General features: G+C 42.5%; 1 protein-coding gene across 4 annotated transcripts in view; it reads right to left on the bottom strand.

Annotated features, from left to right (window-relative positions):
• The window catches only part of SENP5 (SUMO specific peptidase 5), a 32,062-nt gene extending 8,237 nt beyond the window's left edge, over positions 1–23,825 (bottom strand). The window contains exons 1-7 of one of the 4 annotated variants that reach the window (XM_032697300.1): positions 15,604–15,645; positions 9,512–9,766; positions 8,193–9,399; positions 4,702–4,807; positions 4,411–4,558; positions 3,744–3,791; positions 1,820–1,897 (exon numbers count right to left, since the gene is read on the bottom strand). In XM_032697300.1, the coding sequence (XP_032553191.1) occupies positions 1,820–1,897; positions 3,744–3,791; positions 4,411–4,558; positions 4,702–4,807; positions 8,193–9,144 (1,332 nt within the window). In that variant the 5' untranslated portion in view covers positions 9,145–9,399; positions 9,512–9,766; positions 15,604–15,645. Of the gene's footprint in view, positions 1–1,819; positions 1,898–3,743; positions 3,792–4,410; positions 4,559–4,701; positions 4,808–8,192; positions 9,767–15,023; positions 15,157–15,603; positions 15,674–23,706 lie in introns of those variants that run through there. The other 3 variants (XM_032697298.1, XM_032697297.1, XM_032697299.1) reach the window with 3 other exon arrangements.
• Positions 23,826–24,067: the final 242 nt, after the last annotated feature.

The raw sequence follows: 24,067 nt of genomic DNA, 5'->3' as shown, positions 1-24,067 counted from the left end.
GGTGTCTAATTGCTGGGGTTTTAGTGGTACAGTCCAGAAAATAAGCAAAAATAGAAAGCTGAACTAAATGAACTCATCCTGCGGGAAGATGTCTATTTTTTTTTAAGCACTGTGCAATTTGACCAGTACATAATTGCAACACTACTGGCAAGACAGGTCTTTTGTAGGAGAGGAAGTGTATTTTTTGAGTAACAGTGGGAAGTTGAAGAGACAAAAGGGCCTGGGCATTCATAGCAGTATCAGCTGAGCCTTGCTCACAACAGTCCTTTGATTGTGACAAGCATCAACCCTGCTCCCACCTGCAGAAACTGCTTCCTGACCAGATTACAGCACACTCACTGCACGGCAATCCATCATTCTTGGAGAGAAGCAGACGGATGTCAGCCAGCAGCAAGCTGAGACCACAAAGGAAAACTGGAAAAAAGATAAATGAACTACACCTTCTGTGATGTCCAGCAACAGCAGAGCCATGCTAAACTCAAGGGTCCTCATGTGGCTTTAGCTGTTGGATTACTGCAGGTGTGCAAACCTGTAGCAGAAGAGCGCAAAGAGACAGCCAAAAGCTAGGAGGGTCTTTAGTTAAGACCTGATGTACAGGAAGAATGGTGGCAACCCAAATTCACTTCACTAAGACATCACAGAGTCAGATGACATGAGAATGGATCAGGAGTGCCAGTGTGATCCTTGACCAGAAGGGACAGCAGCTCAAACCACTGCAGAAAAACACAGAACAGGATATCCTGTATCCCAGGAGAGTACATACATAAAACCTGGTGCAATACTCTGGTGTGTTTATAGAGCAGACACAACTTCCCCCTTAATTGCATATTGCAGGATGAAGGAGTCTACAGAATCCTTCCCATAGAAACTGCTTAGTCCTCAATCTTGCTTTAGGAATTCTTCAAGAATTTTAAGTGTAAATGTCTAAAGAATTGTCCTGCTCTCACCAGGAGAGCCCCCTCAGAAGCAACAGCAATACAGGCTCTGCTTCCAGAATCTACTTTCATTTTTGGGGTTTTTGCAAAACTTGAGTTGCTGGAGGAAAAGAACTTTTAAAAAAATAATATCTGGGAATATTAAGCCACAATATTCCATCTCACTTTAAGAGATTTTAATAAATTATATGAATAGATTTTATATTTAGATAATGAGTTCATCTCTAGCATTTCACAGATGTGTGCTATTTAAGTGCTTCTGTAGAAAGATCATACATTCAAACATGGCCCTTGATTAGTCTTGCCCCATAGCCCATATTAGAAAGGACAAATGTTCACAGAAAAAAAAAGAGAGTATTGCCTCTTTGTATTAGCTGCCTCTGAAAATATGCCATGATCTGGTACTGGTTCTGGAAAGCACAGTGAATTCTGTTCTTGCTATAAGAACAACAGTTTGGCTTATTAACCATGGGTCTCTAATTTCTGCTTTCTAGTACCTGTATGTGTTACTCAGGAGTAACAACTTGATTTTGTCACAGAATGTCAGTTTGAGATAAAAGGAAGAAGCAGAATTAAGTCTGGTCTCCCGCAGATTAGTGTACCTGGAACTGCCAGGAGCAGTAGGAGACATTTCTTGCAGTTAAATTAACAACTTGCATGAACATACACAAAGAGATAACCTAACACTGAAGATTTAGCCATTAGAAGTACATTTTCACAACATCCCCATACTAACTTGAACAGTGCCACACTATTTTTATCAAGCTCTCCCCAATTTGTTCAGCTCCTTTGCCAATCCATCCTTTGCAGATAACACACTGTAACCCAGTTTCAAGTTAGTGATTCAGCCCAGCCCAACAGAACCCAAGAAATAACAAGGATACCTTTTTAGTCCATCGTTTTACCCCATTATATCCTTTGGTTACGAGCTGTCTATGAAAAAAGCTGTTAAAGAAATGAACCTAAAAAAGAGAGAGAGGAGGAATGAGCACAGAAATCTTCATGCACAGTCATTCCCCTTCCCTCAGGATAATTTATACAAAACAACTTGTAATGAGGCAATATTTAATGCAGGTTTAGAAACACAACCCCAGTAGGGACAAAGAGAGGCTTTGCCAAGCCTAAACTATTGCTGCTCTTCAGCAAGCTAATAAAATAAGCCTTATTTCCCTATAATATATGATGTGAGCCACTGCAGCATTTATATTTACATTTTTGTATCTCCAGGCATATCATGTTTAATTTTTTGTTGGGGACAGACTTGGGAGAAAAACACCACGATAAGGAGTTTTAGTTTTGTTGTTCTTTACAGGGATCAAGGAAGAAAACACTGGACTGGAAAAGCGGGGGTGGTGAAGAAGGGAGTAACTTCTGGCTTTAGTTGCTGGAAGCTGAGACATCAAAAAAGAAGAATCCATCAAAACAGTTACGAGATTTAGTCTAACAACATGGTCTTCTGTATTCAACTACTATGACCAGCTCCCGACAAAAACAATATTCTACTATTGAAAAGCATTTTTAAGGAATGAAAGATCCATTTTGTAAGTAAAAATCTACATTTATGACAAAAAAATGTAGGCTTATGTTAAAAAAAATATTTAGCTCCAGGTTAACACCATTATTCCCCATGCTTAGCTTCTTGCAATTACAGGAACAGATTAATACAAATAGAAATCTGCAACATCTGCTTTTAATAATTCTGCTAGGGTAGAGGTGGTAGAAGGCTTGAGTTATTACTTGAAAAAAAAAGTTAGAAAATTCAGCATCTGAGAACAGTCTAACACCCATTAGCTATGCCAAGAGACTTCAAAACCACATTCTGAGGTACCAGCACAAAACCTCCCATGAGGATTTCAATTATGCACTACGAAGAAAAAGCAGACACAAGCAAACAGATACAATCTCCAATACCCCAACCCCAGGACACACTCAGGAAGTAGAGAGAATACTAATGAAGAACCGCCATCACCTCCCAATCAAGCAACGATGCTCTTTCTTCTGGGCTTGAAGATTTTAAGAGTTACATTCTGCAGAGCTAATCTAAGAATGGTTTTGTTTGGTTCTTCCTTTGTGGTCTCACCTGAAAATTGTACAGCCCTATTAATAAACAGATGGGGTTTTATAATTGTCACTGCTGCAAATTTAGTCGCAGAATGGGGGGGGGGAGCTTGTTTTCTTGATTATTTTTTCTTTGCTTTCTTTTTCTCAAGTGCCACCAAGAGGCACTGCAGTTGCAAAGCAGTAAGCATTCTGTTGAGGATGCACAAAACAGAGTCCTGCAGAGTCAATACTGCCAAGGAACCAAGCAGCTCCACATCAATTCACATTCACCAGGCAGGCAGCTGACACAGCTTGAGCTGTTACAGCCCCCACAGCTACGAGGTGGGTGGGAGGGTGAGTGCAAGCAGCTCATGTGCATGGTTCAGATGCTAACACTCATGGTTTGTCATCTCAGCAGAAATTCATCTTCATCAGAAATTTCAGCTGAAACACCAGACTGGTGAGCAAGGGCATGGACACAGCACTTTAGAAGTAAAGCTGGAGACAGAAACCTCCAGCGGAGAGAGAAGAGTGGGATGGGTGAAAACCGGGCAAGTGTCTTCTACAGGTCCATCAGTAACATTAAGCTACCACAGAGACCACCTGCAGAGCTAATACAAGTTCCTGAAACAAGAGCAACGCCACTGAAAAGGAAAACGACTCGAAACATCATTGAGCTGAATCTCAATTCTGTATCAGAAATTCAGTTTCACCCTTCCCTCTCAATGTCTCAATAAGGTACATTTGCATGATAGCAAAACCCCTCACCTTTTCAGGGACTGCATCCATTACGAGTTCACCATACATGTTAATTATCTGTAAGAGTCAGTAAATAGTTGAATACATACAGCATAATATTGTAAGACCCAAATTCACAAGTTCCCACAAAATATAGGACCCTTCACATTAAAACAGCAATATGGAGAGAAGCCTTTACAGTAACATGGTCTGAAGGACAAGCACTCTGGAACTAATAGTGGTCAGCCTGCAGAGAGATCATAACTGGCTGCTTCAAGTCTCTCTCAATCTTAAATGTAGTTTAATTCAATTTAAATCTATTGGTGCATGCCCTGGGCTCTGCAGCCTTCTCAGTTTTTTGGCTGTGGGCCACAGTCTGCTATTTCACTTCGCTGTTCTTATAATCTGCTCGAGCTTGGGGATGGGGGGAGTTTCTAAAACCTGTATAGGTAGCCACTGTTTTATGAAAACAGTGCAACATCATTTTTTCAAAAGGAACCAGTCTAGCTGTGACACCTCACAGCTTCCAGACTAACTGCACTTGTCACTGTAAAAGCTGCCCACCACTCCTTCTACTTCTCAAATATAAAGTAAGGATAGTCCACCCGTAATGTTAGCAGAAGATGCACAACTGATATTCTAATACAAATGGGCTAAAAAGGGCTAGAGAAGCACATGAACACCAAGCATTTCTGACCTGGTCATTCAGCCAGTTCTGGCCTTCCAGTGTAGCCAAATCATCCATATCTAGCATGTGCTTATTATAGAAGACCCGGAAATTGCAAGTGGAGGGTTTTGGATGTTTTTCCCGATACTTCATGATTTCCCTGGTGATAAAAGGTTTTCTAAAACAGGATTGAAAATGTAGAGAAAAATTAAGTCAAAGTCATGTTAAACAGAGTTCTGTTCTGCTAGTTGTTAAGACATGGAGCATGCAGTAGCAATGCAAGCAATTTGTCCTTTACCAACTGTGAAATGTGCTACACACCTATGGGAGAAATCTTCATTAAAGACTTCTTTTAATCTTCCCATGACATCTTTTTCACAGAGTGGTACTAAACTGCCATATTTCTTCATAACTTCATCTAGGAATCCTTTAAATATACCAGAAAAAATGAAAGTGCAAACATATAAAAACCTTCTGAGTCCACCACTCCAACAAAACAGCCAGTTCTTACAAGTATGAGCAGCAATCACTGCACCCAACCAACACACAGCACCACACATGGCAAGTATATATTTAAGAAAACTAAGCTCAAATTGGCAGCGTTATATAAAAGTAGGGGTAGGGGAAGAAGGACAAAAATAGAGATGTGTGAATCTGATCACTCAGCTTTACAGGAAAAGATCAGACCTCGTTCTTGCCATATATACACAAATCTACACATACACATATCTACATCAAACTTAAATCATTTTACTGCAACATGAAAAGCCATCAGTTCCTGCAACGGGTTTCACTGAAACCGCAGTATCCTGTCCTCATGGCAGGCAGAATTACTCTCCTCAAATGCAGGCAGCCTTAGTTGGCAGAGTGTTTCCAGTCTGCTCAGTTCCGCTGCTGCCACCACAGCAAACGGAAAAGATGCCAGACAGACTCCCAGCAAGTTTAATTCCTTTACCCTTGTATCGTAGGGATGGCATTTAAGGTGACATGGACAGCCATGTCAGCCTGCCATTGCCCAGGAAAGCACTGGGTGACCACAACAGCAGAAACAAAAGATATTAACTTGGAAGTAATGAAGAGATGAATGCTGGAGGAATTAAAAAACTTAGAAAATAAGATTTTTTTTTCCTTCCTCAAACACAAGACTGGAAGACTAGAGATATAAATTCCACACAAGCATCCAAAACCACTTTGAGAACGAAAGAGAATGGAGGGAAAACAGGATTTCAACACTTGCTAGTGAACAAGTGAAAAAAGACCAAGTTGTCCAGCTTTCTGAAAATGAATTTTCAAATGCAGCAGAAAACACATGTTCTGTGTAAAGAAAGCTCGATCTGAGATCAGAGTCCAGGGAAACTGCACTAATGCGAAGTCCAGGACTCTTCTCAGGCCGGGATGTGATGGCAGAAAGCATCACTACACAGTGCAATGTATGTTCAGTTCTCTGCTTACTAAGGCTTTAACAATATTTCCTGGAAACTTCCAAGATCAAGATAGGAAGAAGCAAGATGATGAGAAACATTTGACAGAAAAAAGTGGCAGAAAAACAGCACTAAGAATAAAAAAGAAAGGAGAGAGACCAAGGAAAAAACCAAAACACAATGAGTCCAGGAAGGCAGTGAAGATACAACAAGTGTGACAGAAGGATGGCAGGGAGGATTGAGGAGCGAGATCAGACCACAAGGAAACATTCTTCATGGGAAGATAACCTTTCCTGCAACTCTGCCTCACATTTGCCTAACAACTTTTATCCCTTACATCTCAGTACACTGTGACAGGGAGGACATTTCTCACTCTGGGTAGCAGTCTAGATAGACAATGCATGGTGTTTATGAGTGCACCTTATTCTCTTTCAGTATATAAAACTTTAAAAAGCTTTTCATTCATACACTGAGGAAGAATTGTTCTTGTCATTACAATTAACAGCAGCAGAGTTCCAGGAGACTTCTGGCTAGACCCTGACCTTGCTTGGGCTGGTGTAACTCAAGGAAGAAATACAAAGTTCAGCCCTGGTGCAAACTCAGATACTCGTCATGAAAGGGATTTACCACGGGGCTCTGTTTGATACCTAATAGCACATCAGAATGCACTAAGCAGTGCAGCCCATTAATATCCGAGTTCAGCTGCTGCAGAGAAATTTGAAACTTGAGAGCAGCCCTAACACTTACATCTCCTTCAAGCTTCTACCTCAGGAACTCTTGCCAGGTTAGCACTATCTTTTAGGGTGCAGTTAATATTAACACTCCTAAACACACAAGAACTCCTATATATAGTTATACCACAACTAAAATTCTTTTTTTTTACAGTTTGTCAGCTAGGAAAACTCAGAAGTGCTATACTAACAATATATGTGTATGCACAGTATGACTATGTATGTAGTATGGACTTGGCTTCAATCCTCTGAGAGGAAACCTCAGCTCTGAAGAAAACAGAAATTGGTCTCACCTACTTTCATACAGAGGTTAGGTAAGAATTCTCTTCAAAATGTCAAGTGTGAGAAAGTTTAGTGCATCTGCTGTTTGCCTTTTTATTTTTTTAAACTATTCAGGCCTCTCATGAACAAGAACATGACTGCCTACCAGACTACAAAAACTTAACCTTTGCCACCCCCATACAACCTTGGTTCTTGACTGTTACAGAAAGATTACACCCATTTTTCTGATGGACAAACTTCAAAACTCCATTGCAGAAGGGGTCTGTTCACTGGGGTACCACAGTTTCTCTCATTTTCTCACAGTGTCTGGTCCTTGCTGGATCACATAAAGCCAGTCACAGAGAAACACCTCCTACACATCTCCCATGCAGATATGGACGTGGAAAGCTAAATCCTTTTTTGAGGTTCACTGTCTCCTTTTTCATATTTTGCTTTAGAGAAACAATTGCAAAACTGAAGGACAAAAAGGTGGGCAGAATAATCAAGAGTATGTCAAACTTCAAACAATCCCTTTAACACTAGTTAACAACAGCTTCAGGTGTATGGGACTCTATAAAGGCAATTTCACCAAAGGAAGATTTCAGTTGTCAGAACATCACTGAACTTACATTAATGGTATCAGATGGCACAACGTGTTAGCTTACTGCTCCTTACTATGTGTGTAGTATGCTGCTATACATAAATGAGACACCATTACTATTTTTATCATGTTCCTCTTTGGAGAGACTATCATATACTGCATGTTCAGCATTGAGTAAAAAAATCCCAAAGCCTTTTTGCTGAACCTTTGCTAAGTCTAGTTTTGCCTTTTTAAAAAGTATTGTCTAATAAGATTCATTAAGCCTACTTTATGAACAATCAGAGAGAAAGCTAAGGGACAATGAACAATATTTGGCTATCAAAACCTCAGTTTAAGTGATTTAGTTTCAGTCTAAGAGATCAAGAGAAGAGAGGATAAGGGTGGAAGTATTAGAATACCTAGGATTTTCAAAAACCTAATTAAGAGTATTAATTTAAAACCATTTTAAACATTTAAAAAACTGAATCATCTTCTGAAACCACATCAGACATTTAAAATTTCCATCAACAATTTTCCACAGATTCCAATTAAATTACACTGTATTCTCTAAAACAAAATAAGCAGAGGCACCCCTTAACTATTCCTCAGAATAGCTTGTCAGATAACCATTGGTTTGTCCTTCCTCCATGCAGCTCTCCTCTTTGCAGCCTCACTTCAGCAAGTGATATGCTAAGCAGCCTTTACAATTCACGATAAGAAACCATTTTTATAAAGGAATTAATGCAACATGTAAACTCCACAACACATCCAGCACTTTTCAGGAACTCCTGGATGCCCTAAGATATGTAAAAGGTGTACCACAAAGCCACGTTGCCAACTGCTCATCAGCCACCCGGGAAGTTTTCTGACTGTTCCTTTTGCCTCCCTTCCGAGTTCCTGATTTCAGTCCTGTGCTTTCTGGTGAAGGCTCCTCGAGAGGACTTTTACAGTAAGGGTGATCTAGTAATTTTGAACTAAAAATGTCCAAGGAGCCCTCTACTTCCATTTGGCTAGAGCTGTCCTCGTTTTGTGTCAGCTCCATGGATAAAGGTCCATTTGCAAAATTATCATCAACAGCAGAACCCTGCACGGAGGATTGCGACAGTGTCATTCCATCTACACCCATAACCTCCTTGGATTCTGCACCATCTCGATCTGAAACAGCAATTTGTTTTTCTGTTGCGGGGACAAAAATGTCAGAACAATGATTCTCTGACAGAGCCCCATTGGTCTCCACCTGGTGCAAGGCCTCTGCCTCTGGAGAAGCTCTACCATGCAGTTCTGGTGGGACAGCATCCACACTGCCATCCTGCCCTCCGGATCCCGGACCCTCAGAACACGGCTCAGCAGACGGTAACGCGTCCTGTGTACGGCAGATCTCAGGTGCACAGATTTCATTCTCCTCACCTAAAGATTTGGGTGTATTATTGTTCATATCTGATAAGCTGTACCGGTTCCAAAGACGGCTACTTTTAGATTTCCAGTAGGAAAACCAATTACACAATCCACTTTCAAAATCCCACTGAAGCGTCTCTTGATGGTCCCTTGTAGCTTTCTTCACCCACCTTGGCTTGATTTTTCTCACTTTGCAAGTTTTGCCTCTTGCTCGAAGTTTCGGGGATTTTATGATTCTATACCGAAACCTAACCATAGAAAGTTTCTTATGCATCATAAATAAAAATCTCTTTTTTACAGTATGATGGTTAAATTTGGACCTCTTCAGAGCTGTCAAGAGGCCACAAGTTCCATTCCACTCCCTTTGCAACAGCATTTCCTTTTATAGTTGTTTAAAACTACCAGGACTGTGTTGCCCTCACCATTATTGCTCTCCTCCCCGCTATATACAAAACCACCTTCCTTTACAGGTAAGGCAGAACCTTCCAGCGTACCACATGAGACATAATGGATATTGCCAGAGATGCTATTAAGAACAGCAACAGTTTCAAATTCTTCATTCAAGGGATCTTCACTCTCAAAGGGTTCATTGTTGAGTTTCCTTACTGCTTCTCCAGATGGGCTTTCGGTTCTGCAATAGGGACGGGATCTTTTTACTCTCAGTAGTTTTGTAAGGAAAGCTGTATGATTCAAAAGTAGGTTTTGGACAGGATTCTGCATTTAGAAGCACATGAGGAGCCCACCTGCTTTGGAGCTCAAGTGTCTTCCTTATGCACTGCAGTCTTCTGTACAGTTTGTTGGGATTTAAACTCACAAACAGCTGAGCACTCTGTATTTTCTTCTAACTTAGGAAAAATTGCTTTTGGAAGCAGTATTTCCCAAGCTTCCCAAAAACAGCGGTCCATCTTCCAGACTGGGCCAGCAACTGACTTCTTTTCCAAAGCAAATGTCTTCTATGGCTTTTCATTTTTCTGCTGCATTACGATCTTGAAAAACAGCTGAAAGAATAAGGGAAATTAATTCAGAGTTATCTGGAGTGTAACATAATAGCAAAACACTAAGGCACATTCCTCAGGCCACATGCCTATCTAAAATTCCACCCCTCCTCCAATCACAATCCCACATTCCCTAGGACATTTTCACTTGCACCAAAAGGAAAAATAAGCAATAGCTGCAACGGTTCTGTGTGTAAACAGGCTCTTCTCACTACCTTCCCTAAAGGTAAAGCAATAAACAGGTAATTCCCACCCATCCCATGCTCCCACTATATATTCCTGACTCTCTGGCCTGAGGTTAAATTTTGAACTGCCCACGCTGTAGGACAAGCACAGTTAACTACCATGCCTCAAAAGGCTTTTGAAAAACAAAACTCTGAAGTCCAAGTTATCAACAAGTGTGTGCAGGCATCCGACTCCATCAGCACTGTACAAAGCCAAACCTTGCTCTTGTGCAATAAACATGAGCAGCCTCTGAAAACACTTCACCTGCTCACACAAAATCTTCCTTTAAAGGAACCACAGCACACAAACTGCCACAGAAATTTTGATTCTCTCACTAGATAAATGACAGAGTTTATTCTGTGAAGGAGTTCCTCTATATTACCAGCAACAACTCCTTCCATACCATTCTATATTCTCACATCATCAGCTTCTATAATCAGTGTCTATCTTTGCATTAATAAAGCAATACCAATGCAGCACACCAGTTAATAATCCTAAAAATCCCTTTTCCCACTAAAAACCTGCATCTCAAAGTGTTCAAGAAGGATATATCTGAGACTACACAAGAGTGTAAAGCCTGCATAGTAATAGCTGTTTATCTTCACTACATAACTAAAAATATCAATTCCAAGTTAGACGAATCTGGAAACACAAGGGGAAGGCATCAGCTGCACACACAACTTGAGATGCTTCATGCAAATTGCCCCAGCCTCACCATGTATTTTACAACAGTCTGAATTTTTCTCAGATTCAGAAATGGAATTTGTCCTGCCCCTCTGACTTATTCTGACTTACAGACTATTACAACAGATTTTGCCTTAGCCATGTCTGTCCTAATCATTACACATAGGCATGACCTAGCTCAAAATAAAGGAGCCTACAAATGAAAATAAAACATTAACAATTGGATTTTAAAGGTAAATATGAATGCTAAACATCTGCAAAACCAAGTATTAAGAGTCTGACTTAAGAACTCTTCTGCATTTTTCACTCTACTCATCTTAGACACAAACAGCAATTGGAATTTTTTAAATTTATTTTGTTTGTGGAGGAGTGAGAGGGGAGTGGAAATGTAGAGAAGATGAAAAATATAACTTATCACTTGGATAACATATTCCCATCATAAAGAAAATTGTCCAGAATCCACTAGACCTACAAACTAGAAAGAAACCTGGCCACCTCCACTGACAGAGATGTGCAAGACAGTACAGTTTAACAGTATAAAAGCACTGCAACAGGGTCTGGCTCTTTTGTAACCCACTACTAGTCACCACACAACCCAGTTATCATAAAAATCAGGACATAACATCTCACCGTGCCAATTTTCTCACACTTGCTCTTGAGCATTTACATATTTCTCTACACTAGATGCAGTTTATGCCTACTTTTCCACTACAAACTCTACATGTCTGTCTATTGTGTGCAGTACCTATAAAACATTCCTTGAGTGCCCCAGTAAACATCAGCCGAGCCACAGTCTTGCTAGGACAGCTTATTCCAGCCACACTTCATCCAGGTAAAACAAACAAATGCAGCAAAATTGCAGATTCTCAACAGAGCCACACACATGAGGGGCTTCTGCCAACACAGGGAGTGTTCAGTACTCCAAGGAGAGCACCGTAGATGAAGGCAATGGTTTCACTGCTTCTGAGGCTCTGCAATATGTGGAGTCATTACTCTTCTCCCTGGACTCTCACAGCCAAGTCCAACAGCCTCCATGGGCACGGCCTCGGACATGGAAGAAGGCCGAGCAACCACCGGCTTTCTGAACAGCCTGGAGTACACAGGAGCTCCAAGGCCCAGAGCTGCCACTGCTTCACCCACTGGAGACTGAACTACTGATCACAGTGAGAAAAACACTGAACTAGATTCTAGCAAAGATAAGTCCTGACAACAAAAAGGACCTGAGGCAAATCTGAACTGAGACAAGAGTGGTGCCACAGTTTCGACTCAATTGCAACAGCAATCAAATCATTTGCTCATCAAGTGTTATGAAACCCAGCTTCTGAAACTGCAACAAAGATAGATGCTAGGAAAGCTACTCAACCCACCTGTTCTTCTGCTTCATTTTTAACTTAGATCATTACAGAAAACTTCATATAATAACTTATAAGATGAAAAAATACTTCATGTTTGTCTGTGATGCACACCCCAATTTCTCCACATTATAAATATTCTCTGTATAAAAAAAGTTTCTCCTTAAAGTGGGAAAAAAGTCTGACTAAGCCATTTAATTCCTGCTCTTCCCTTTCCCTATTCAAACATAATCAGTTTTGAGTCTGGATTCCTTTAAAGCAAAGGCCTTCAAGTCCTTAATCCCAGTCCTAGGAGCTGAAACAGTTCACTTTTCTAACAGCAGTGTTACTTAAGAGTGATAAAAGATAATCCATACACATTTAACTAACAATGCTGTTCGAAGAACTTACTTTCCACCAGTGCTACAGGAATATCAACAGGTTTACCTGGCACCGTAAATCAGTAAGGCAATAGGAGAGTTTAAAAATGCACTGCCAGAAAAGGAACTGAAGCAAGTAATGCAAGACCAAAAATAAAGCAAGCACCACCCAAAGTGTATGAACCTGAAGAAAAAGTGACATATTGGCCCCATACATTGACACAGACAAGAAACCTTCAAAGCTGAGGAACTTGCACCATTAAGAGAGTCATTTGGGTGGTGTAAGCCACACCTCCACTGCACAGGGATGCTGCCAATACTACACCAGATGTACACCTTCCAAAGACCACAAATGAGAGGAATTTACCATCATTAGTCCTCACCCCTTCAGCTGTCTGACATACCATCTGCAAATCGTTGAATATTAAAAGGCACAAACTCTTTTCCACTGGACAAACACAACCCCAAACTGTTACAGCTCTGTATTAATGGTAGATTCTGATTATAAATTTGCTTTGTACTCAAATTTTTTAAAGACATATTTGGGAGCCATTCTGTTTTCACAATAGATACTTATCCCAAGAGCAAGAAAGCATGACTGCATCAACTTGACATAAAGTTCGCCTAAAATTCACTGAACACTTGCACAGGAATGGAGGAACATGAGGATGTTGATCCTTTGAGTAACAAATCCAGCGCAGATAATGCTGCATTTTCCTTAGAGCAATTAGCAGCTCACTCCATTTTCAACCTGCACACTGCAACTTAAATCACCTTCAGTGAAACGGAGTACTGGAAAAGACACTATACATTCACATCTTTCACCCATTTGAACCCTGTTTACATTTAACCACTCATTAGTCCCCAGCACTCCTGTTTATTTTTGGCAGGTTTAGAAAGCCTGGGTCTTAACTGGAAAGCACAGAAATGGGAAAGGCAGTCCCAGCAAATGCTGCTGACAGGACCCTAACAAAGGCTTCTAGATGACACCTGAAGTGTCAGACCACAGAAACGTTTTGTCCATGCCAGTGCAGAACAAACCCAGAGCACTGCAGCAGAACTACTTCATGCTTAGATCACCACAAGCCATCTAGGGCTGCATCCAGGTGCCCAGAGGATCATGAGACACACAGAAATGGTAACAAATACAGCTCACTTGCCAACTCTTAGGTTCTTATTTTTTAACCCCAGGGTGTCCAGATTTTAATATAGATATGTAAATTATAAAAGAGGCTTGTTTCGAAGAGCATCAGTAACCTAAATAAAGCAAACAGCCTTGAGAGCATGGCCTTGTGCAGGCAGGAGTAACTCATGCATCACCTGCTCCCATGGGAGGCAGCAGTTCTTGCAACATCAAGTCCAGCCTTTACTGGTGGAGATCAGGGCAGCTCTCAAGGACAGGAATTAAGTAGTAAAGAGAAAGCCAGCCTGAAACTGAGGAGCTGGGATATGCTGTGCAAGGAGATGTCTTCCCTCCCGCAAGTGGAATCCAAAAATTGGAAAGGGAGAGAGGAAGCTGGGGAAGGGTGTCTCTCTTCAAACCACCATGTGGCCAGACATAAGCTGGTAAGGTCAGGAAGTCTGAAATGACTCAATTAGCACATGCAGAAGTGACACAGACTCAGGGCACTGGGAACTACCTCCTCTTTGCATCCTTTTCTGAGCAGCACAGTTCTGTGAACTCTTAACCAAACAGTTTGTTCCAGAGGTGAAACAAGCCCTAGGGAAAGGCACTTTGACAAAACATAACTCACTAGCACAAGACCATACAGAAATGGCCAAAGTCCGAAGGTACTGACTCACAGGAACATGGCAGGGCATGCAGCTGATGACCTCACAGTCACACTGCAAGGCTGCAACTTCTGCACTTACCATGTTCTCTTTCCTTCTTTCAACCACCACTTCTGGAAACTAAACCACTGTCTCACCCAGCTGTCTACACATCTACTAATTTATTTTTGGCAAGATGACTATAATTTACTTATGGAAACATCCTCCTTTGGAATAAATCACATTAGTGGAACTATGTGTATTAGATAACAGAACATTTAAGAGAAATATTGTCACAAATCAGAGTGATGAAAATTTTACATTAAAGAACCCAAAGTTCCTTTTGTACAAGTAAGGTATAAGGACATAAATAATTTTTAATCTTCGGATTTTAGACTGACTTTAATGGAAAAGCTTTCATTAACTCAAGCTTTGTTCCTTCCTCCCTGAATACCTCTGCAAGGCAGAAGCATGGAAGTAGCTGAAACAAAGTCTACCAAACTTTGCTGTCCAAGTTCTGTGAAAGGAACAGAAGTTGAAATTTCATTTGAGGTCCTTGCATGTGTCTGAGGTCAAGGGTCTTGTTGATGCTTTCCAAAAGCTTTCCTTAAGAAAGAGTGTATTTTCACAAGTATTAAACACATTTTTCTGCAGCTCTGAAAGATGACTTATCTTCTTGTGTTAGCAACAAACACAGATAAAGAAGAGGTGAGGGTATTACCAAAGGGAATCCACTTCTCTTCTGAGCTAGAAGTCTAGGCTAGAACAAGTGGAGTTTGGAAATGGCTGTAGGGAGAGCACATTAGTTAAACCCAGTGCTCAGCTGAGCAGCCCAGCTCCGCTGTGCCTGTCCCCTGGCTCAGCACCCACCCGTGTCAGCTGCCACGGCTGAGTTCCTGTCCCTGCCCGGCCAGCACATCCCAGCCTGGGAGGGCTCCGGGAGGAGAGGGCAAACAGCACTGGAGCAGATCGGTGCTCTGCTTACACTGCAGAGAGACTGGGGGTCTCTGCGAGCAAAAGACAACCTGGGGGTAGAGCAGTGGGGTCGAGAGCCCCATGATGGAAAAACAAGGCTCTTATAACAATTGAAAATCCCCTTCTACAGCTTCCCAGTCCCAGCAGCGCCCTGACTCTCCTAGTCTGTAGGCAGGGAGAGCCTGCCCGTGCTGCGGCCCTGGATTCTCCCCCGAATCCCTGCTCTCGCTGGCCCAGCCAAACCCCCGCGGCAGCGCCAGGCAGCTGGACACCCCGGGGCGGGCACGGTGGGGCGGGAGGCCGGGGCGCGGGCAGGGCCGGCAGGCAGCGCGGCCACACGCGGCGCCCCGCGGCCTCCGCCCGCCCGCCCGCGGCCCCCCGCCGGCAGCGCCCGGGCCTCGCCGCTCCGCCGTGCGGGGCCGAGCTCCGGGCGGGCCGGGACCGGGGCCGCCGCCGCCCGCCGCCCCCCGCTCACCTCTGCCTGCGGCGCCGCCCGGCTCGGCCCGGCTCGGCCGCCCGAGGGCCGCGCTCCGCCCCCGCCGCTCGCCGGGCCGGAGCTGCGCCGGCGCCGCCGCGTCAGCGCTGCGACGGGCGGGGGCTGCGGCCGGAGCCGGGCCCGCCCGGAGAGCCGAGCCCAGCAGGGCCGGGCTTTGCCGCGGCCCCGCCCGAGCTCCCCGAGCAGACCCAGCGAGGCCCCGTTCCCGGTGCTCTGGTGCTCTGGTGCTCCCGGGACCCCGCAGGCAACGGCCGCGGAGATGAGGCGCTTAAAATAAACGGCAGCCTGACTTTTTAAAATAAACCCTTAATTAATATCCCGGTCTGTGGATGTGCTTCTGAAAAGCCCCCAAATTAAAAATAAGAAACTTTAAAATTAGCAACCTGACCTTTAAAAAAAAAAAATGAACCGTTAATTAATATCCCGATATGTGGATGTGCTGTTAAAAAGCCGTAATTAAAAGTTCTGCTGGTACTCTGGCCCCAGCAGTCTGGCAAAAGTGTTTCTCCCACGACACAGGGCTTGTTTCTACATGTGCTGCCCTGTGTGGGCCATCCAACATCTCCATATACCAGCTCCCCTGCCTGAAGCCCAGGGAAGAAGGCACTGGCCAGTTTAACTGCTGTGCTGTGTTGTACAGGGACATCATGGAAGTGGGAAGTGCTCCAAAACCATTGCATTTCTGTTGCTGGGTGGAGAAAGGTTACACTTCCTCTCACTGGGTAGCCCCTGTGAGAAGAAGCAAAAAGAATTTCTCCAAATAAAAGAAACCAGTGAAGCAGGGAAGATTGGGAAACAGCCATGATGCATCGTTTTTTGCTACAGCTTTACACGAGGTGAACTATTTTGTGATCATGCAGTATTCATTATGCTCTGCATTCCTTCAGGAATTACAGCATGCAGGCTGTGGGTTGTGAAATGCTATAACAAAGAAATTTTAAAAAAGAAGGGATAAAGAAGACAATGGGGTGATGCAACAAACAAAACGGCAAAGTCCATGCCAAGCTGAGAGTTGCTGGCTTTTATTTGTTTGTTTGAAAAAAGTCCAGCCTGGCTCTCTTGTTAAATACAGCACTTTCCTAAGCAACCGTTTGTTCTTCCTGAACAGTAAATCCAGCCAAAGTTGGGATAAGCAGTTTCAGAGCAACGGGATGAGTCCTCTGGCCTTTATGAAACACACAGTAAACAGGGTGCACAGGGCAATGCTCAGGCCATGAAGTTAAAACAGGAATATAATAAATGGAAAGAGGATTCCTTCCCCCAATCCATCTGAGTGCTGCAGAGCTCTCTGGCTCTCTGCATCCAACAGCACCTCCGCACTTGAATCATGGCCTGACCCAGGCGATCATTAGTGGAGTTCTACGCCAGGCACTTGAGACACATAAATGGGAGCCCAAGTTCATGAGATCCTCTTAAAAAAACATGAGTTGATTTTTTAAATGTGGGGTTTTATGAACCTTCTGGTTTTGCCTGTGAGGATCAGCCTTATGACACGTTCCTGTTTCCTCCCTGTCCACGAGGGCTAATAGCAGATCTTTAAAAACTGGAAGCTGAGATTCTCAGATGAGTAAGATGCCTGTAAACACCAAGGCTTTATGGAATGCCTGAAAAACATGAGACTCGTGAAAATGCATAAATAAATAAAAGCCAGACTTGGGAACGCTGACAGAAAGGACTGAATACCAGCTGCATTACGGTAACATTTTTGTGGCCAAACTTGCAGCCTCAATGTTTTAATGATGGCAGCCTTTACTGCATTTAACAGAAGCCTGGATTTGATTCTTTTGGAATAAAAGGGCTTTTGAATGCTCTGTAAAGGCAGTTTCCTGACTTCATTGATCGCTGACACAAACACCAGAATTAAATCTCCTACATCTTGAGCTAAAGCAACAATCCCATTAATTTGGAGAGCAGTGAGCTTGTACAGGAAGCAGTTGCTGGAAGAGGACGTGTAGCATGAGCTGAACCAGTTGGCTGCTCTGTGTCTCATGTCGCAAAGCAAGAACAGGGCCAAGGTAAATCTCCTTATAACCATGTTTTATTTGGAGGCTGCTAAAGCCAGTCGAATTCATGAAAGAATGCGAATAGCCACATCAGGAAACTCAGCAAAAGATTATCTGAACTGGCAGGGTTTAAGAAGGAAAATTAAATTTGTTCTTTGTTGTCCTTGCCTGTTTTTCCACTTTTGAATAGGGATAAAATGAAGTACCACTCCAAAGAGCTTGCACATTCCTTCACATGCTTCAAGTTGTGATGTAAAGACTATACTGGAAGAAATATCTGTAGATCTCAGCATATACTTGTCATTAAACACATTGAAAGGATTGTTGCTAAATTACAATAAAGTAAAAAAGTTTTAAAAAAGGTACATTCATGGCAGATGAACCCTGACCTGAACATAACTACATGCATGATGATGGAGCATGGCTACTCTTTGGCTTGTGCTTTGGAAGTCTGAAGTTTCTCCAGGCCATAAGAAACTTCATGAGGTTAATCCTTCTATAGTACAGGAATACAAGAGGTGGGAAGGAAGCAATAATGTAACAAAGATAGCCCAAGCTCCCCTGTGAGTAAATAGTCCCAGTACATAATCTTGCCTCTGTGCTTTCAGCTGCTGCCCAGTTACTGAAGAGAATCTTGATCAGTTGGGTCAGCTCTGCCACTGCTGACCTCCCATGTACTCACACACTGCCCATAGTTCTGGTGCCTCCACCCCTACTTGCTTACTTATTCCTTACAGGAGAAGAAGCTGTACAGCAGCTTCTGAAAAGAAGATCACTTCAGCATATCCCAGAGGTGAATCTTCTAGAATTTAAACATCTCACTGCATGCGAGTTATTCCAAAGCAAGGGCTGTCAATATAATATATGCAGCAAATTCCAAATTGGATTTGCAAAGTAATCTGACTAAAAAATAGCCAAACTCCCAACATTTTAAAAGCAGACTTCTCATACCTAGTTCAGGGGTACTCCATGGCCTGCACAATTCACCCACGGCAACTTCTGGCAGAGGTGGGGGTGAGGACACCTCTGACATTTCCATCACTGCAGGGTGAGGCTTTTAGTTCCTCCTCTATGATTATAACCCAATTATATAAATACATGCAGAGCTTTTAAAGCACAAAACCACCACTACTTTCACATTTACTCAACTGCATTTAAAATATCTGTACTTTCATAATTACAACATTGACAAGGATTTCAGAGGGAAGACTTAATTTTCTTGAGGAAGAGAGGATGCTTAGTGATTGAAGATTATGTACATTAACATTCTGCTCCACCCCAAACTCCTAGAGTGAACCACCCTGTATCTGGCACTTCAGGATTGTGCTTTCCCCACAGTGGCCACCAGCACAGCTGGTTGGAGGCTGTCACCTCCTATCCCGCCTTGCGGGGCAGAAGAGCTCCTGTGCCCTGTACAGTTTGTGTGCAAGTCAGAGTAGCTGCCCTCACCGGTCTTTGAACTGCAGATACCCAGGGTTGTACTGAGGGATGAAGAGCCACAGAGCCCATCAGCTCTTCTGTGGCAGATGGCTGCCCTCAAAAAGGTGGGAGCAGTAAAGTCCAAGTGATTCTTGCTGCTTTCGAGGGCTTTTCAGATCTCCCTCTATAGGACACAGACAGGGCTGCCTCCCTGCCTCGCAGGTGAGTTTTGAAAACAAGCAGATTGAAGTCAACAGGCCCCAGATATGACTGTAAAAGGGACTGTGGAAGTGAAAGAAAGGCACCCCTAAAATAGTGTTTAGCTTTGGATTTGGATAATCCATAATTATACCTTGCTGTATGTTTGTACAGACCAGGGCTCACTGAGACCACATACAGGCTATATTTAAACGAGCTATTCCAGGTACCACAGGCAGTGTCGTCATGGTACCAACACAGTGCAGGCTGTGGAGCCCACTTGTGAAACCCAGGAAACATGCAGGTAACCACTGCTGCACTCTGTAGCTCACCAGCTCTCTGCTCAGCTGTAATGAAAAGCTAGTTCTAGGTACAATTCCACATGTTTATTTAAGAAGTGATACCAATGGGGGAAGTTCTTGCCTCCAGTCACTTTTTTTTCACTCCTGCATCTCCGTTCTCTTCCACTGTCTCTCCAGTTGTGCCATTACTACTATCCATGAGACTCACTGGAAACTGAATGCTTGAATTTATCCACATGGAAGGGAAAAAAAAAAAAGAAAAAAAAAAAGAGAGAGAGAAAAAAATATCCAGCAGCTTTTCTCTGGAATTGCATAGGGATCACTGAAGGCAGGGCGTGAAGCAGTCAAGGCTGGTAGGGTAGGTGAGAATCCCCCTTAAATATATATAAATGTTTCGAGTCCAAATGGTGTTGCAGAAAGAATAAATACAGTTTCTTATTTTCCAGCCAACTGCCAGTATTCTTCATTAAAGCATGTTGGTTGTGTTCTTCTAGCAGTGACACACCAGGGACAAGATCTGGAAGAAGGCTGCCTCCTGGAAGCACTGCTGCTGCACAGCATCCTACTGGTACATTTTGTCCTTTGCTTTGCAGCCAGACGTGGGACTTGCTTTTAACACTGTGCTGCCTTTCACTCAGATTGTGAGGGGTTGTTTCATCAGAAACAAAAGAGCGAAATGGAATAAGGAATAAATTAGAAGCAGGAACAAGATGTTGTCGCAATTCTTACAACTTGAGAGAAAAAGATGTAAAAAACAGCAGAGATTTGATTATTAGCTTCCCCAAATTATACTATTATTGTAATTATCAAACTCCTTCTAAAGCAAGATATAGCTACAGTCACTGCACCACCAGAACTGTACGTGGAGAAAGATGCAGAACATGCACTGTAGGACAGAAATGAGGATGTTACAGTCAGTGAAAATCTTCATTATTGGGAGAGGCTGGAGAAGCTGAGACCATCTCCAGAGAGAAAGAAGAGTTCTGGAGGGGCCTTCCCACATATTTTCAGAGCAATGAAAGGCAGTCGTGTTTATGCATTTTTCTTAGCCTGGGAGAATCAGCCACAAGAAAGTAAGGTCAAATGGGGAGTTCAAAATGACGTAGGCAAGGATGTCAGCCTTTCCCAGTGTCCTATCAAGACATTCATGCAATATCATCTCAAGCTGCTCTGCCATACCTAAGGCTTTTGAAACACAGTGAACTTTGCTTTTCAAATTAGAACTGACAAATAAAATAGCTTATTCATGTCTACTCAAAAACAGGAAAGAAAATCTAGGCAGGTTAGTTGGAGCCCCGGAATTTACAGAAAATACTTGTGATGACAAGTTTGTTATTCAGACCTGTGCCCATTTTCCAAGTTGAAGTTACAAGAGAAAGGGGAATGCCCTAACCCAAGCTAGGGGCCACTCCAGCTGAGGAACTATCATCTTATAGAGATAGGCATGGTCTGATTTAGGTATTACAAGAGATGCAGCAGAAGGCCAGCTCTTAGTGTCAGCCTCTGTTTCAGAGACATCAGTTCATTCTGTGTCCTTAAAATTTTTAAAGGTAAGCAGATAGCATCCTGACATCCTGACCACATAGAGGGATCTGAAAGTGTTCAGACACAACTTTTGATTCCTTGCAGTCCCTAGAAAACTTACAGAAAAAGCCACATGCCACTGCCAAAAGAGCTAAATCTCCTTAACCTCTTTTGTATGAGTGTCTTTAAAACAAATGTAAACTCTCAGATTAGCAGTCAAATGAAAGATTCCAGTGCAGGGCTGAGCCCAGGTGAATAAACAACCTTAATAGCTTAAAGCATCAGTTGCTTGTGTTTGAAAGCTATCCAGTATGGCTCACCCATGACTGGTGACTGTAAGCACTTGAACTTCAAACTGATAAACGCTGAAGGTTTAAGCACATAGATTACTGCTAATGTTTGAGACTAAAAAGGGAAGAGTGTTCATTAATGGATTCCATGTGATCTTTCAGTACACAAAAAAACCCCCAAACAACAAAAACTTAACCAAGCAAATCCTGTACAATGTTACTGGAGCTGTGCTAGCACAAGAAACACCATGGATCCTACTGTGCTGAAATTCATTGTGGTATTAACCAAAATTGACTATGTAAAAAGGAGACATCCAGTCTGACCTTGCTGCCAGGACTTCTGAAAATGAACAGCAAAGTACATGCTCCTCCAAAGGCAAGTCATCCCATCTAGATTAGAAAAGGAATCTCCAGGTGAAGAAGTCATTCCTTCTCCATTCATTATGGACAGACTGAGACAGCTCCTACAAGTTAAAGCTGAGGAGATGGATCCTACCTTTAGTGAAGAACAGGTTCTTCCCTAACCTATCATCAAAGACAATGGAGAGACATCCCAATCTAGACTCAGCAGCTCCCAGAACAGGGATATGATAGGAGACTGCAGGTGGTAACCTCTGGATCCAGAAGATGCCACCTGAGGCAGGTGTTTACCCTCATGTACAGCACAGTCACTAGCAAAGCCCAGCTAAATTCTGTAGCCAGACAATCCCTATTTTAAAACAGAAGTCATGTCTCTCTCCTGTACAATGAATGTTTTCTTGAATTATGAAAACATAATGCCTATTGTTTTGAACAATATCCTGATTCATCCTTGTTTGACCTACTTGAGATTTTTTGTAGTTTCTCACTTTTCTGCATTACAGTGCTGCCAATACATACCTGCAATAATGTTATAAAGATTAGGGCTCAACTTGCTTCAAGAAGGGTGCCTGTAAATATTCTAGAGGCTTTTATGGGTAGTGATCCAAATTCTGCACTCACTACTTTTCTCTGGATAGGAGGGAAAGATGTTCATATAGAGTATGTTAGATTATTTTAACTTACATTTCTTGAGCACTTGTTTGTGATCCAGAAGATAATATGATCTAGAATCTTACAAAATGTGTTAAATTGGTTTAAGAAGAGCCATGTACAGATCCCATCTAACTAACATGTTAAATTGGAATAAAGCCTGATTAACTCACAGGAAGACAAACCACAAACTACTCTAGATTCACAGCAGCGACCCAAAGGCTGAATATCTGTTCATGAAAGATTTTTAAAGTTACTAAAGTTCTGGCTATTGAGCAATTATTCATCTGCAGTTCTAGAGGACATTCTTCACATTCCCCAACTTCTACTAAAGCCTGGCAAGGATAAATAAATGTAAGAAATCAGCAAATTAAAGTCTTGAGTTGAGTGTCTTAGCAAAACACACTAATGGCTAATCATTGTGCAGTCCAAGAAGGTGCACTGCCATAACATATTCAATAATACATGAGAGAAAAATCCCAGGGCAGTCAAACAAAATTTGTTGTAAGAGGTTTCAGATAGACTCCAATTAATATCATTTACAGGAGGTCTGACTTGTCTCCATGGGTCCAGACCAGCTGGGGCAGCCTGTTGCCTGCAGGGATTTTCATCCAGCTCACAGTCAATGAGTAGCTGCTGCTTTTGTTTACTGTCTAAGCCTTACCAGTGGGGTTTTCCTTGGATGGAGGCCTTGGCCACCAGAACGTGGCAGGCAGTTTCTTGGGATTCTCTGCTATTTTCTTGGCCAGGTGTTGGCAGTCAGATTTAGAAGAACAAGTCAAATGGTGCAGACAAGAGTGGGAACTGTGATATGTTTTTGCACAGGAAAATCATAGAATAAAATAATGCCACCACTACAGATTGTAACTCCAACCTTTTCTAATTCATCTGGCATTTAAGCATAGGTTGAAACACTTTGTAGCATTAATAATATGAACAACCCACATTTGAATGCTTTTTTCACAACACAGTGTCAGACTTCTTCTCAGGAAGAGGAAGGAATCTCTTTAGAACTGGGATAGCCTCATTTGGCAACATACTGTGATTGAGTTTCCAGTTGGTAACATAGGAGTAACAATTCCCTAGCCAAGGGGGGATCCTGTAAAGATGAGCATGTTCTGGGCAATCAGCTAAGACAGACATCATGACTGAATGCACAGCTATCAGAAGAGCTGGAGAGGATCTTGCAATGTTATGTTGTCCATCCCCTTGTCCCAGAGTAGTGTCATGGTAGACGAAGTCTAACCCTGTCCTAAAATATATTTTCATGTGCTCTATTTACATAGCCCAATGGCATCTCCAGATTTAATATGGATACCCCTTCTCAGGACTCACCTGCACAAACAACTCTCTGTTTTCACACCTTCCATGTAGTTGCTTGAGATTCTTAAAGAGCAGGTTCCTCTTCCTTTTATCATTTTCCTGAAGTTTTCAAACAATTTACTCCCATCTATCTGTCAAGACAAGCACACTCAAATGAGATATTTCAATGCCTTCTTCCTTTTCCTCCTGTCTATCTTCTCTGAGCAGTTTGTACATATAGACAAGCTTTATCTAGCTGATGCCTTCAAAATGCCTGTCTCTGTTATAACTTGTCCCCTCCACTCTGAAGCTGAATGAGTTGCAGAGCCTCTGGAAGGATAAGACCTTGACTGCTGGAGTTCTTACAACTGTGCATCCCTTTGATCCCTTTCCC

This window comes from Chiroxiphia lanceolata, chromosome 10 (genome assembly GCF_009829145.1).
Source record: "Chiroxiphia lanceolata isolate bChiLan1 chromosome 10, bChiLan1.pri, whole genome shotgun sequence".
NCBI lineage: Eukaryota > Metazoa > Chordata > Aves > Passeriformes > Pipridae > Chiroxiphia > Chiroxiphia lanceolata.
The sequence above is the reverse complement of the archived record's forward strand: the minus strand, read 5'-3'. Positions and strand labels throughout refer to the sequence as shown.